This window comes from Zea mays, chromosome 8 (assembly GCF_902167145.1).
Source record: "Zea mays cultivar B73 chromosome 8, Zm-B73-REFERENCE-NAM-5.0, whole genome shotgun sequence".
Taxonomy (NCBI): domain Eukaryota; kingdom Viridiplantae; phylum Streptophyta; class Magnoliopsida; order Poales; family Poaceae; genus Zea; species Zea mays.
Genome location: NC_050103.1, coordinates 164,957,887 through 164,972,352, shown reverse-complemented (window position 1 = coordinate 164,972,352; position 14,466 = coordinate 164,957,887). Strand labels below are relative to the sequence as shown.

At 48.0% G+C, this 14,466-nt stretch overlaps 1 protein-coding gene across 1 annotated transcript; it reads right to left on the bottom strand.

Moving 5' to 3' along the window:
* Nucleotides 1-1,853: 1,853 nt before the first annotated feature.
* On the bottom strand, nucleotides 1,854-5,508 carry LOC542164 (elongated mesocotyl 1). Its single transcript, NM_001111786.1, has 8 exons — nucleotides 5,353-5,508; nucleotides 3,951-4,070; nucleotides 3,000-3,094; nucleotides 2,823-2,916; nucleotides 2,585-2,716; nucleotides 2,410-2,514; nucleotides 2,150-2,200; nucleotides 1,854-2,042 (listed from the first exon to the last, which is right to left on the bottom strand). Exons 1-8 carry the CDS (start codon nucleotides 5,458-5,460, stop codon nucleotides 1,854-1,856), a joined length of 894 nt encoding a protein of 297 aa, NP_001105256.1. The 5' UTR covers nucleotides 5,461-5,508.
* Between the last annotated feature and the right edge of the window lie 8,958 nt (nucleotides 5,509-14,466).

The following is a 14,466-nucleotide window of genomic DNA, read 5'->3' as shown; positions in this document are numbered from 1 at the left end:
TTTCTCCTCAAATGCGTGACGGATTGCTTTAACAAAGGTTGGCCAATTTGGATATATGCCATCCGCTAAGTAGTGTCCGAATTTGTACGTCGTACCATTAATAGTGAAGTGCACTGGTGGCATCATCCCATTACGTAACGGATCAAACACTGGTGAACGATGCAACACGTTTAGATCATTGTTAGTACCAAGCATTCCGAAAAAGGCATGCCAAATCCATAGGTCATACCCAGCCACTGCCTCTAGTATCATTGTTGGCCTCGAATTGCGCCCACAAAACTGTTCGCGCCATGCAGTAGGACAGTTGCGCCATTCCCAATGCATACAATCGATGGAGCCTAGCATACCCGGAAACCCCCTATCGGCGTTTACACTAAGTATGCGAGCAATGTCGTTGTGGTTAGGGATACGGAGGTATCGTTCGCTAAAGCAGATATGATTGCGCGACTGAAACGGATCAGACAGTCCCTAGCCGTAGTCTGCCCAATCTGTATGTACTCATCGACCGCATCGGTTGGTAACCCGTAAGCAAGGATACGCAAAGCAGCACATACTTTTTGCAATGGACCGAACCCTGCTAAACCTGTTGCATCACATCGAATAGTGAAAAAATCGTCTTCTCGCTGAACGCCACGAAGGATACGTAGGAACAAAGGACGATGCATCCGAAACCTGAAAACCAAAGCAAAGGAATAAATAAGAAAACGAACCTCGAAATTAAAGTTAAAACATTACTTAGGAAATGTACCTTCGACGAAAAACATGTGGTAGATACACTGGATTAGGTCCGAAGTAGTGGTGCTTGATGAGATTTTCTCCAGCAGCGTGGTCCCTATGGATAACTCGGCGAGGCAATGAAGAGCGCCTACGTCGTGTGCTCGAGGCTCCTAGACCCAGGTCGTCAACATGTTGACAAAGCAACAAGTTATCGATCTCTTGGTCTGAATCATCGGATGACGAAGACAACACTAGGCTTTTGAATGAAGCCATGACGAGCTTAACGAACACTACATCGTACGTACAGAAGAGAGAAGTGTGGAGATAAGTACAACATGCCCGCACGGTACCTTATTTATAGATGGTTTGGCGTGTCAAGGAAGCCAAGGGGTCGTGGCATGTCGTGGAAGCCAGTCGTGTGGTGGAAGTCACTCGTGTCGTGTAGTAGAAGATTGCGAATTTCTTATTATTTAAAAAACATATAATTCGAACGATTTATGACTAACGTATTTATACTAATAACGAAGTTTGCTAATTAATTGTGTACTAAGTTACGGCTGCGCACTGTTCATAGAACAAACAAAAATAAAACAAAAATTTGATGGTAGTTGAGTTAGTTGAAGATGAAAGTATATAATATTAGTGTGGTGGGGTATAGAGTTTGATATAGGGAGAACCGCTGTAAAGCATGGAGATATAGGAGGAAAGAGAACGCTGACGTGACACGTGAGTGGTATATAGGGGAAGAAATTTAGGGGAACCGCTGAACACTGTCTAAAGGCGGCAAGAATGGCAACAGCTCAACATGACAAGCAGGACTCGAATCAAAAGTTTAAAACCACCGACCGAGCAGCGGCAGCAACCAAAGCCAAGTCACCGGACAACGAAAAAGATGATGAACAATGCTATAAAAGAAGTAAAGAGACAACAGAAATTGTAGCCGGCCTCGCATGGAATGCCATGGGGAAAGGTTGAAGATGATCTGAAACCTGAGCCAGCAAAACCGTCCAGTACTTTTGCCGAAGCAAAACCACTTGAAACAACAACTGAAACCACTACGCAAGTCCTCCGTGAATAAACAACGGGGATTGAGATGAAACTGCTTATGTAGAAGCAAAACAGCCCCCGCTTGGCCGCTATCCATCCACAGCGTCGCCGACGAACAGTCCGTGGGCGTCCCAAGGTCGGGTTCCAAAGGACTTCCCCGCCATGCTCCGCTTCTTGTTCACCGTCCCGTCCTCTTGCGCGTACTCGGCGAAATACTCCAGAAACGACTTGGTTCCGAGCGAGCCAACTCCTTCGAAGAGGAACTCCCTCACCAGGTCCTGCAGTGGGGGCGACTATATTATAGCTCAAAAGAACACCACAGAAACGGTCCAAGAGTAACAGCTGATCTAGCTGTTTCACTGATTGCAAGGAAGTGACCACCAACCTTGGCACCACTCTCACCGATCAACTTCTTTAGCAGCGGGTACCCAGGATCCTGAAAAATGATCAAGAAAGCAGGGTACAGGTTGTATTTCATGTATACACAAGGAACTAGGACACCAGCTAAGCAACAGTATTTTGTTTTGTTTCTTTGGTAATGAACTGCTAGTAAGCAACAGGAATTCAATAGTACAATCAAGTATGTAATACGATCTTTTATTGCATGGAACAAACGATTCTTTTCTTGTGGAAGATCGACCAAACCTTCTCTGCTCTCCATGTGAGATATTTATGTTGCGCTTCTCTATTGCGGTCGATTTTTTCTTTGCTACTTTCGCGAACTGCTCCGTCCATGAACTCAAGCCAGACCTGCATGTCGAGAACAAAGGGAATCAGTACCAGCACAGATAGAATTTAAAGACAAAAAAAAGGTGCACACCATATAGTAATCCACGAAGGCCGAGTATAGAGCTTGGTGGTTGGCTTCGCTTGGCTCGAATACCGTCCAGATAACAATGGGAGAGAAGAATCTCAGCGACTCACTTGTAATCTTGCCACCCCAGGGCAGAAGCTGCATTTCATCTATTAAAGACATGGAGCTACAAGTAAAGTAAATAGAGGGAGGTTTGAGGTTCCTGAAAGTGTCATGTTCTGGGGGAAGGACCAGATCAAAGTACCTCACTGTACTTGTGTACAAGGGGCATCAAAGCCCTGTAGTATTTTTCCCTGTAATCCTTGTGTTCAGTGGTATCATACAAAGGGTTGAGGTCCCTAAAAGTACAAATAATCGTTGAGGTGTCTTGTGTTAAGTAGTATCAATTTTGTTTGCAGCAAGACCAGTTTCGGACACTTACAAGACAACAATACTCCGTGCAGGGGATGAGAAGGCATTGGCACAAAATATAGGAAGGTCGTATTCAGGTCTTGAGAAGGCAGCAAAATCAAGAACCTGCATTAGAACGTGCTTTATAAGTGCTAGAACATATGCCACCACAGTTTGGGCCATCAACAATAAGCGACAATGCGCAGTAGAACTTTATCTATCTATAACGCTAAAACGAGAACCCAACAAGCCAACACAGGGTGCTGTTATAACTGCAGTCATAGAGTTCAGAGTAATAATGTCAGAGACCAAAAAAAACTATGGGGGTGTTTGGTTGCTCCTGCTAAAGTTTAGTCCAGGTCACATCAAGCGTTTGACTTTTAAATAGGAGTATGAAATATAGACCCAACCAACTGGACTAGATTCGTCTCGTCTTTTAATCTTCGGCTGACAAATTAGTTTTATAATCCGACTACATTTAATACCCGGAACGGAGGTTCAAACATTCGATGGGACATGTGCTAAATTTTAGCGGGGTGTAACCAAACACCCCCTATGTTCCTCTTGTATTGTAGGTAAACTTGCAATGATACGAGTGAAACAGATGTTCCAAATTACTTGGAACAAAATTCAAGGAAAACGCTGAAACACCACCACCTGAGATGAAAAGGTTTCAGGGGAAGTAGCATCACTCCCCAGGTCGTTAGAATTTGAATTAATAAATCCTTATCCAAGGTGCATGTCTGTAAGCATGGAAACTCAAAAGCATTTATTCTATTTTATTTAACATAATGTCTTCGAGTTAGAAGAACCAAGAAAGCATGATTTCCCAATTCTGAAGTCACATGTCAACTATGCCGTGACTCAGGGACAGTTTCTAATATGTTATTAAATCTGCAAGTTCATAATTTTTTCTAGGGTGATTTATGTAGAGTAGTAAAGGTCAAGAAGAATCTAAGAGCACCAAAAACAGACCAAGTACCTGAACCGAGTTTTTTTGCTCAATTGTCAAGCTCCGAAGCAGTCTAATTTTGGAAGTGCTGAATGACAAGGCATTGAGAACGGTGTTATCCTCATTTGCTTTTATGAACCTGAACTTTTCCTGGAAGAGTAATGAAAAAAAAGGTCAGCTCAGCTCTGTTGCAAACTCGCAAAGAACATATGTGGACAGGCATTTAACAGGAGAATGACAAAGATGACCGACAACTGCAGAATAAGGGAGTGTTTGGTTTCTAGGGACTAATTTTTAGTCCCTCAATTTTATTCTATTTTAGTTCCTAAATTGTCAAATATTGTATCTAGCAATTTAGGAACTAAAATATAATAAAATGGAGGGACTAAAAATTAGTCTCTAGAAACCAAACACCCCTTAAAACTAACAATAGTCTGTTTGTGCTCTTTGAAACACTTCTCTATGGGCTGTGTGCATCCTGTTACAGAGATCGTGGCGTGTTCAAGATGATCGTGTCTTATCGCTCTCAGAGCAACTCCAATAGTTATGTAAATTTTAGCTCTCTAAATCACAGATTTAAGAAGTTGCTAAATGGCTTTTGGAGTAAAAAAAATGTGAGTTCTCCAATAGTTCTCTAAATATATGTTGTAATTTTGTTTTGTATTTATCCACATAAAAAATAAGTCACAAAAACTATATAATGCAGTCAACATTTTTGTTTAGGGAGTTGTTAAATGGTTGCTAAATGTAGAGAGAAAATGAGGTTAGATGACAAGTTGTTAAATTTAGAAAGTTCATTTAGAAAACTGTTGGAGAATTGTTGGAGAATAGTTTTCATGTTAACTACCTAAATTATTGATTTAGGAAGTCTTTTAGAGAACTATTGGAGTTGCTCTCAGTGCAACTGTCTTGAATTTTTGCAAAGGCTTCCATTACCGAAAAAAGTAAACAGGTAAAGAAAAAAAAAACTTCCCAGTCAGATCAGTACTATGCCGGTATGTAAAAAATGACTAAAAAACAAACTTCTAGATTAACCTATCTACAAACAAGCAGACTGATTTCCAGGTTACAGAGCAATGGATTCGTTGATGGTAGGAGCATGCACAATCAGACTGAGATCAAGCACAAAAGGTTCATCCCAAACTTTTCCAAAGCAGCTACTAGGAGCATCTAGCTCTGTTTGAACGATCCTGCTAAGCTTAAGGGAGGACATTCTCACATGAGCAGCCACGAAAAACCAGCAGAGCTTTTCTCACTATTCGTAGATGCGGTGGCATGTGGCAAGTTGGAACAGTAATTGTATCAAAATCTCCATGAATCCAGAGCTAGAGCTCCCCTTCAATGGAAGAAACGGGAGCCCATAGCTAGTAGCTCAGGCTGTCAGGCAGCTGAAGAACGTATATGAGAGTAAGTAGTTGGGGCGAGCAAGAACCTGGGACGGGTGGGGGACGAGAGTGGAGCGGTGGCGGGTCTGCTCCAGCGCGAAGTGGACGAACTTCTGGTACGAGCAGCCGGACCCAAGGCCGCCGCCGCCGCTCATTTCAGTGGTGAGAGCAAGGGGATGGAGCTTGGGAAGAGCAGAGAGGCAGGGTGGGAAAAAGCCACACGTACGCGGGGACCTTTCCGTTTGCATCCACAAGCTTTCGTCACGGATTTTTTTCGGAAAAGAAAAGCTTTCGTCTTGCGTACCAGCGTTGTAGCTAATTAATATGTGATGTAAATTTGTAACCATCATCTACTTTGAATGGTGCTTACGTTCATTATTCTTTTTGTTTGTGGGTGAACTAATCTCCCCGTTCTAAATTATAAGCTATTTTATATTTTTTAGAAAATCAAAACATCTCAGATTTGATCAAACTTATAGAAAATATTACAGATACTTATGGTATAAAAATCTGTATGCTATAAAAATACAATTGATAAAAAACTTTAATAATACTAATTTCGTACCATAAATAACATTGTCTTGTTATATAAATTTGTCAAACTTAAGATACTCTGACTTCTGGTAAAAAAGATTGAGTGGCTTGTAATTTAAGATGGAGGAAGTAATTATGAATAGTGAGATATCTCACGTGACTTTTATACCTTGTTTGACTTTAGCCCATCATTATCGTTCTTCTAAACAAACCCATATCGATTGGTAGACATGTCAAACTAGTCTTCCTAAACACTCACTCGTAAGAGCAAAATGTGCACGAAATGTTTGCGTATTTTGTAGTGCGTTTCAAGAAAGATAAAATTAAATTGTATGTCTTGTTATCGGTCGATTCATCAAAATTGTTTAGATTTTCATTGTGACACGTAGCAACGATTATTGCTCCAACTCATGCGTGTATTCCTCTTGTTGCTGGTCGCCCTCACTTCAACCTGTCTCAGCCAGCCTCCAAGACGGAGATGGCAATGACCTCCATCCTCAATTCTCCGGGGTAAATTTTTTTATTATGTCTAGTTTGAGAGCCATAAAAATGGAGGGGGTTAAAGAGGATAAAATCCTCTGCTTATTCAATTTTGAATAAGAATAAGATTTTAGCACATCTAATCCTCTCCGGTTTTTTACTCCCAAACTAGCTTTTACAGAATGGAAAAGGGAAGCTTTCATCTCCTATGGTATGTAAATAGAAAATGAGTTCATTTTTACACGAAAAACACATGAAACGAAAAAAAATCCTCCACTTCAAACGAGCCCTAAGACGAGACGGGATCCCTGTCAGAATTTATCCCCTCGGAAAACGTGGATGGGAAAGAGGTTCCTAGAGATTCTAGTGGGTAAAATTTTTCGCCACTAGAACTGAGACGGGGCTATTCCCCGATAGACCGTTGTCATCTATACTCTCATGTATAGATGACGAAAAATTTCTCATTTTGCCGCTCTCTACCGTTGACACCACCACACGGAGTACATATGGGTGTTGTGAAAAGTAATAGTAAGCAACTTGTGACAGGATTTCCGTACATATCTTCTAGTAGATAGACGCACCCAAGTTCTCAGACTGCATGTTCACTGTTGGGGCGAAGGCGAAGACGCTACCCTTCGCCAATCTCGCTGCACCAACGGAGGCAAAACGACCGGGGGCCCACCCTTCGTCTTCTACATTGCAAGACGAAGGCCTACGACGAGGTCGCCCCGTACCACGTCCTCACCCAACCCGGAGGCCCACGTGAGATTCAGCCCATTGTAACAGGCCCCGCACAGAGAAGTGTGTTACGGGCCTGACTTGTAATGGCTTTTCTGTAATGACAGTCTGTAACCCTCCCTTATGGGAATATTCCGGGGATAGTCCAGGTGCCTGAGGGCACATGCGTCTTTACTTCAAGACGTTGGGCGCTCAGGCACCTATAAATACCCCCGTACAGTGCCCTTGAGAGGTTGGATTAACAGAGCAATCGCCATCTCGAGTTAAAACCTTGTTTGCATTCCTTTCACTCCCCCGTTGGATCATCTTGCCCAGGAGAGCAAGTTCCAACATTTGGCGGCCACCGTTCGTGCTACGAAAAAACCACCCACGATGGCACCCAAGAGAGCTAGCTCGAAGGCAGCCCCGTCCGTTGACAAAGCAGCGAAGGCAGCGTTGCTAGCCGAGAAAAAGGGCAAGGCCCTTGCAGACAACACCCACCAAGAAGCCTGCGAAGACGACACCGTCAGCAAGAGACAGCGCAACGACCAACCAACTCCCGAGGGCAGTCTCCGCACCTGCAGCTCCAGAGGACAGCCATAGGAACCACCCCTAGGCTTCGCTCCGCTAGAGGGCGAGGACGCCACAGAGGACGGCGAAGTCATCGGCGTTTCAGCAGAAGAACAGCTACAGCTGCGGGCCCTCCGCACCAAGAACCGCAACCTCCAGAAGCAGAAAGAAATCCTCGAGGCCAAGCGCCAACGTGTTTCCGCACAGGCCAAGGTGCGCCAGATGATACGAGACGAGGAGCAGAGGGCTTAGGAACTCGAGCAAGAGATTGCGCTCATGCAGCGCGAAGGCCAACATGATCTGCAGCACGGCCCGCCCCTCCAACAGCGCGCGCCAATCGGAGACCTATTCATTCCTCAGCGCGGACCCGTCATCCCGCACGCCGCAGCATTCCAAGGCGTTAAGTACCTTGATGAGTGGAGTCCCCTGGCGCCTCAACTGCAAGTGTCACCATGGCCCGCCAACTTCAGGGCAGGGACCTACCCTAAGTACAACGGCAGCACCGACCCAGCACAGTACATCATGAGCTATCAAGTCACTATCACATCATCTGGGGGGGACGACGCCACGATGGCCAAGTCCTTCATCATCGCCCTCGAAGGTCCGACCCTAACCTGGTACACCAGGTTGCCCCTGCTGTCCATCGACTCCTGGAGAAGTCTCCGGGACAAATTTCTACTCAACTTCCAAGGGTACCGCCCAGACACCGATGCCTTGGCCGAACTGTCACTCTGCAAGCAACTGGAGAAAGAAACCCTGCGGGAGTACTACCGCAAGTTCTTGACTCTCAAGTCACAACTGGCTTCGGTCGATGACCAAATTGCCATTCACTACGCCATCAGTGGCCTTCGGGCTGGCGTCCTTTACAGCCACTGCATCAGGGACCCACCTAAGAACCTCCAAGAGCTCTATCAGCTGTTTGAAAAATATGTCAGATCCGAAGAGCTCCACCAGCGCAAGGTCGAGTCCCAGAGGAAACCCAAGGACGCTCCGTAGTCCAGCCGAACATGGACAAGACCTTCACAGTCAGACTCCGGTCGGGACAGCCGCAGTCAGCGGCATGTGCATAACATTGCCAACCACCACCCCGCTGGTGAGGCCCCTCGCCGTCAAGATTATCCCCTAGGGCCGTGGCAATGGCACTCGTGGTCGGGGCCGAGGACGGGCGCAGCAGCCGTGTAGATTTTACTGCCTGTTTCACGGCGAAGACTGCGCGCACCCAACAAGGGACTGCCCGGAAACGAAGGCCACCAGGGACAGGATGTCTCGGGCGCAACCAGCCGACAACCCAAGAGTTGTCACGCACACATATCAACACCACCTCCCACAACCATACAACAACGGCCCCACTCAGCATCCACCTAACCACGCATACCAACACCACTAGGAGGTACAAGTCGTACCACCTCCACTCCCGCCTCCGCACCCGCATCAGCCAAATATCCACCACTCAAATCACCCCCAAGCACCAAAACAAGAAGACTTCGCTGATCTGCTGTATCACGGAGTCATTCACATGATCACTGGGGGGGTCCAACGTCGACTTCGACACGAAGCGACAGGAGAGGGACCACTATCGCAGCATCAACCACGTCGTCGTCACCGGCCCAGTCGTGCAAACGAAGTGGTCCCACGTGCTGTTGACCTTCGACGCCAGAGATGTCGACCTGCGTAGCGCACCCCACATTGACGCCATGGTAATCAACTGCAGTGTGGCAGGCTGGGACCTGCACAAAGTCTTAGTTGACAATGGCAGCCAGGCGGACATCATTTTCCTCCACGCCTTTGACTGCATGGGCATCAGCCACAGTTTACTTAAGCCTTCGGACAACCCCTTATATGGCTTCGGCGGCAAGGGCACCTTTCCTGTGGGCAAGATAGAGCTACCCTTGTCCTTCGGTGTAGCACCCAATGCACGAAGTGAGCAGGTCACCTTCGACATCATCGACATGGTATACCCATACAACGCCATAATGGGCCGGGGCTCCATCAACAAGTTTGAAGCGGCCATTCACGGACTTTACCTGTGCATGAAAATCCCGGGTTCGCAAGGCGTGATCATAGTCTATGGCAACCAGCAGACCGCGCGCAACATTGAAAGAGACTTCGTTCTAGGGCAACAGAACGTACACTGCCTTACGACGCAGCGCGAAGTCCCCGAGGCTACCCGCCCAATCGCCAATGAAGACAATTCCCCTTGACCAGGCAACGCCCAAGCAAACGGTCATCATAAGCGAAAACCTGACTTCGCAAGACGAGGAGAGACTCATCTCCTGTCTTTCTAGAAATAAGGACGTCTTCGCCTAGTTTGCCCTCGACCTGGTCAGAGTAAGTCGCACTATCATTGAACACAGTCTGGGCATCGACCCTTCGGTGCGGCCGAAGAAGCAGAGGCTACGCAAAATGTCTGATGAAAAAATAGAAGCCGCCAAAGCTGAGGTACACCGCCTGCTTGAGGCCAATTTCATTGAACCAGTCGCCTACCCTATGTGGCTCGCTAACGTAGTCATGGTGCAAAAGAAGAGTGGCAAGTGGCGGATGTGCATCGATTTCACCAGCCTCAACAAGGCCTGCCCCAAGGATAATTTCCCGCTGCCTCGGATCGACAAGATCGTCGATAGTGTGGCCGAATGCGAAGTCATGTCACTCCTTTACTGCTTCTCTGGCTATCACCAAATATACATGAAGGAGGAAGACAAGGTCAGTACCAGTTTCATCACACCCTTCGGCACATATTGCTTCATCAGAATGCCGGAGGGACTAAAGAACGCTGGGTCCACCTTCTCTCGCCTCACCAAAACAGTGCTCGAGAGCCAAGTAGGCCGAAACATTTTCACGTATGTGGACGACATCGTCGTCGCCAGCAAAAACAAAGAGGATCATCTGGCTGACCTCGCAGAAACATTCGCGAACATGCGGGACGCACGACTTCGCCTAAACCCCGAGAAGTGTGTCTTCGGTGTTCGCCAGGGGAAGATATTGGGCTACCTGGTGTCGCACCACGGGATCGAGGCCAACCCGACCAAGATCCAGGCTATCATCAACATGACGCCTCCGCAGTCAGCCAGAGATGTCCAACGTCTGACAGGCAGATTGGCTGCCCTCAACAGATTCATCTCCAAGTCCACAGAGCGAAGCCTACCTTTCCTCAAGACGCTACGCGGCGCAAAAGACTTTGCATGGGGACCAGAGCAAGCGGCAGCCTTCGCATCACTCAAACAGCACCTGTCAGAGTTGGCAACCCTTACGAGCCCCGACCCCTCTCTACCTCTGTTGCTCTACGTCGCAGCTTCGCCACACGCAGTCAGCGCAGCGTTGGTCCAAGAGCAGAATAGAGAGGGCACAACTCGGCAGTGTCCAGTTTATTATGTCTCCGAAGTCCTCACGACTTCCAAATGCAACATGACGGAGTTGGAAAAAATTGCCTACGCAGTCGTCATGGCATCACACAAGTTGCGCCACTACCTTGAAGCGTTCAAGGTGCGGGTCACCACGGACAGGGGGCTCGGCGAATTATTCAGAAATCCGAAGGCATCCGTCCGTATCGCCAAATGGGCAGCTGAACTCTCTGAATACCACATCACCTTCGAGCCAAGGACAGCAATCAAGTCACAAGTCCTTGCAGATTTCATCGTCGACTGGATAGGGCCAGCACGGCAGCAAGAAGAGCCCTCAGAGAAGGTGTGGACCATCCACTGTGACGGCACATGGTGCCATGCGGGGGCATGCGCGGTTGCAATTATCACATCACCCACCGGCATCAAGCACAGATACGCGGCACGCCTCAGCTTCGCTCTAGAATCCGACAGGTGCACAAATAACATAGCAGAATACGAAGCCGTTATCCTGGGCCTTCGTAAGCTGAAAGCACTCGGTGTGACCACCTGCATAATCAAGACATACTCCAAATTCGTTGCTGGCCAGATCGAAAAAGACTATTCAGCAAAAGACCCTGCACTTCTGCAGTATCTTACGGCCGTTCGCAGTCTTGAGAAACAATTCAAGTGTTTCACCCTGCAGCATGTGGACCGCGCTAGGAACGAAGAAGCCGACGCGTTAGCCAAAGCAGCAGCCAGAGGCGAAGCCCTGCCCTTCGACGTGTTCTACCACATCATTGGCACACCAGCCATCCGCAGCCCAGAGGGTCTGCAAATAACCACCAACGCCGAGGGCCATCGCATTGTCAACCTCATCATGGCCGAAGACTGGCGGGCCCCAATAACCCTGTTATTGCAAGGATATTACCATCCAGGTGATGTCAACGAGGCCAAGCGCCTCAAACACTGAAGCCGGGACTTCACACTTATTGAGGGCCAGCTATACAAGAAAGAGATCAGTCAACCCATGCTCAAATGTGTCACAGAGACCGAAGGCCTCCAGATCCTGCGTGAAGTCCACAGCGGCACTTGTGGCTCTCACTCGGGGCCTAGGGCCCTCGCTGCCAAGGTGATCCGTCAAGGTTTCTACTGGCCCGCTCTAATCTGCGCCACAAATCGAGTCACGAGGTCGTGCTCAGCCTGCCAGAAGTTCTCTTCCCGTTTGTAACGCCCCGAATTTTGCAGTTGAATTTTTTCTTTTCTTTACTCGCCAAAATTCGGGCGTTACCTTTTCTTTTTCTTTTTCCCCTCGCTAAACCTTGACCTTTTCCAAAGTTTTAGCGGGATTCGGTTTGGAATTCCCGTGTAAAGAAAAACCCTAAATACTTTATGTTGTTTGATGCACCATGCCGAACCTTGCATTTCTTTTGATTGCTTTGAAAGTGCAAATGCATTCATGTAGAAAGATCGGATTTCGAAAATGAGGAGAAGATCTTTTCTTTCTTTTTCTCTCTCTTTCTCTCTCCTCTTTTTCTCTCTCTCCCGCGCCGTGGGCCAACCCCGGCCGGCCCAGCCGCCCCTGGCGCCCCCTCTTGGGCCCAAAAAGGCCCAACCGCCCCCCCACCTCCCCTTTTTCCCTAAACCCTCTCCCTCTCCCTCTTATTTTCCCTCTCTCTCATTCTCTCCCTAGCCGCCGCCCCTACCCGCCCCCTGCCCTAGCGCCGGCCGCCGCCCTCGCCGTCGGCCGCCCCTCGCCGGTGAGCCCCCCTCCTCCCTCTCTCCCTCCTCCCTCCCCCCTCCCCCTCCTCTCTCCTCGGCCACCGCCTTGGCCGCGCCCCAGCCGGCCCCTGGCCGCGCGCCCCTGGCCGCCCAGCCGTCCGCCCGCCTGGCCCCCTGGCCGCCCAGCCGTCCGCCCGCCTGGCCGCCTGGCCGCCTGGCCGCGCCCGCCTGGCCGCCCTGGCCGCGCGCCCGCCTGGCCCTGGCCGCGCCCCCTGGCCGCTCGGCCGGCTCGGCCGCCCTGGCCAGCCCAGCCGCCCCCCTGCGCGTCCCCGGTTCAACCGCCCCTAGGGCCGGTTCAACCGCCCCCCCTCTGTTTTTTTTATTTTTTTATTTTATTTTATTTACTTTCTGCGCTCATAGCTATTTTATTTTAGGTAGGCTAATCATTGTTCATGCCATTGAAATAGGAAGTTTAATTTAAAATTCCGTTATACTAATTGATTCATGTAGTTAATTGTTTATCTCGTGCAATGTTGATCAACTTAAAATGATTAGGTTTCCATTAGTGTATATGTAACAGAAGTCTTTTGTTAAGAACCAATTGTAATTGATCGTTAGTGCATAAGATTTAACCCCCTGCGAGACCCTTTTCCCGTTTCTTTCTAACCATAACAAATGCAATGTCAAATGTCATACTTGATGCATATTCGCTTTATTTGTTCCCTTGTATGGTGTACTGTTCTTTTGTATTAAATATGTGGATGGATGTATGTATGTTTGCGCTCGCATAGAGAACGATCCGGTCGAAGAGCCCGAGGAATTCGCAGGAGAAGCCCCTGAGCAGCAGTCGGTTGGTGGAGGCAAGTGTCCTTTGACCTATCTCTGTCCTATTCATTATTTAATTCACCCCCAGCTTTACACATTTATGCCTAAGGATTGACTAGCTTTTTGTTATCCATGTCCTTGTTTACCTATTTGGGTCGGATTATTACTGCTTAGTTTGATGCTATTGCTCAACTTTAATCAATGAACATGATGTGGTTATCTATGATACGTTGTTTTCCCGTTCTTATTTATGATTATACTTGTGGCATTTAAGGGGACTCGAGCGGTTTCTCGAGTGCCTCTCCGTAAGGACCTGTTCTATGGATGACCGCCCGGGAAAACAGTGCAACCATGAGGGTGGAATGGGGTGCCCTTAGCTGAATAATTAGAGGATCCGGGGTGTAGTTCGCTTCGCCGTCGTGCCGTCAATGGGGCTCGGTGTATGCGGCTCGCTCTGCCAAGGTTGATTTGTCCCTTGGGGAGGAGTGCGGTACATTTAGGAAACCTAACGGGTGGCTACAGCCCCGGGGAATCTTTGTAAAGGCTTCGTAGTGAATCCCTAGCCATTCACCTCGGGAGTGAATAAGGGTCTTGCAAGCCCGGGCCAGAGAGGGAATCACGGCTTGTGGGTAAAGTGCACAACCTCTGCAGAGTGTTATGAAACTGATATATCAGCCGTGCTCGCGGTTATGAGCGGCCAAGGGAGCTCCAGAGATTAGTGATACTTGATCAGAGATACTTTGGTACAGGTGACAATGAGATTGATGGTTCTGATTCCGATTATGGTATTGGTAAGTGGTATTCTTTCCGTTTGGAAAGGATACATTGGGCTAATAACTTGGGTTAATGTTAAAACCTGGCTTTCTACTAGTAAGTAATAATCTGACCAACTAAAGGCAACTGCTTGACTTATCCCCACATAAAGCTAGTCCACTACAGCCAAACAGGATACTTGCTGAGTATGTTGATGTGTACTCACCCTTGCTCTACACACCAAAC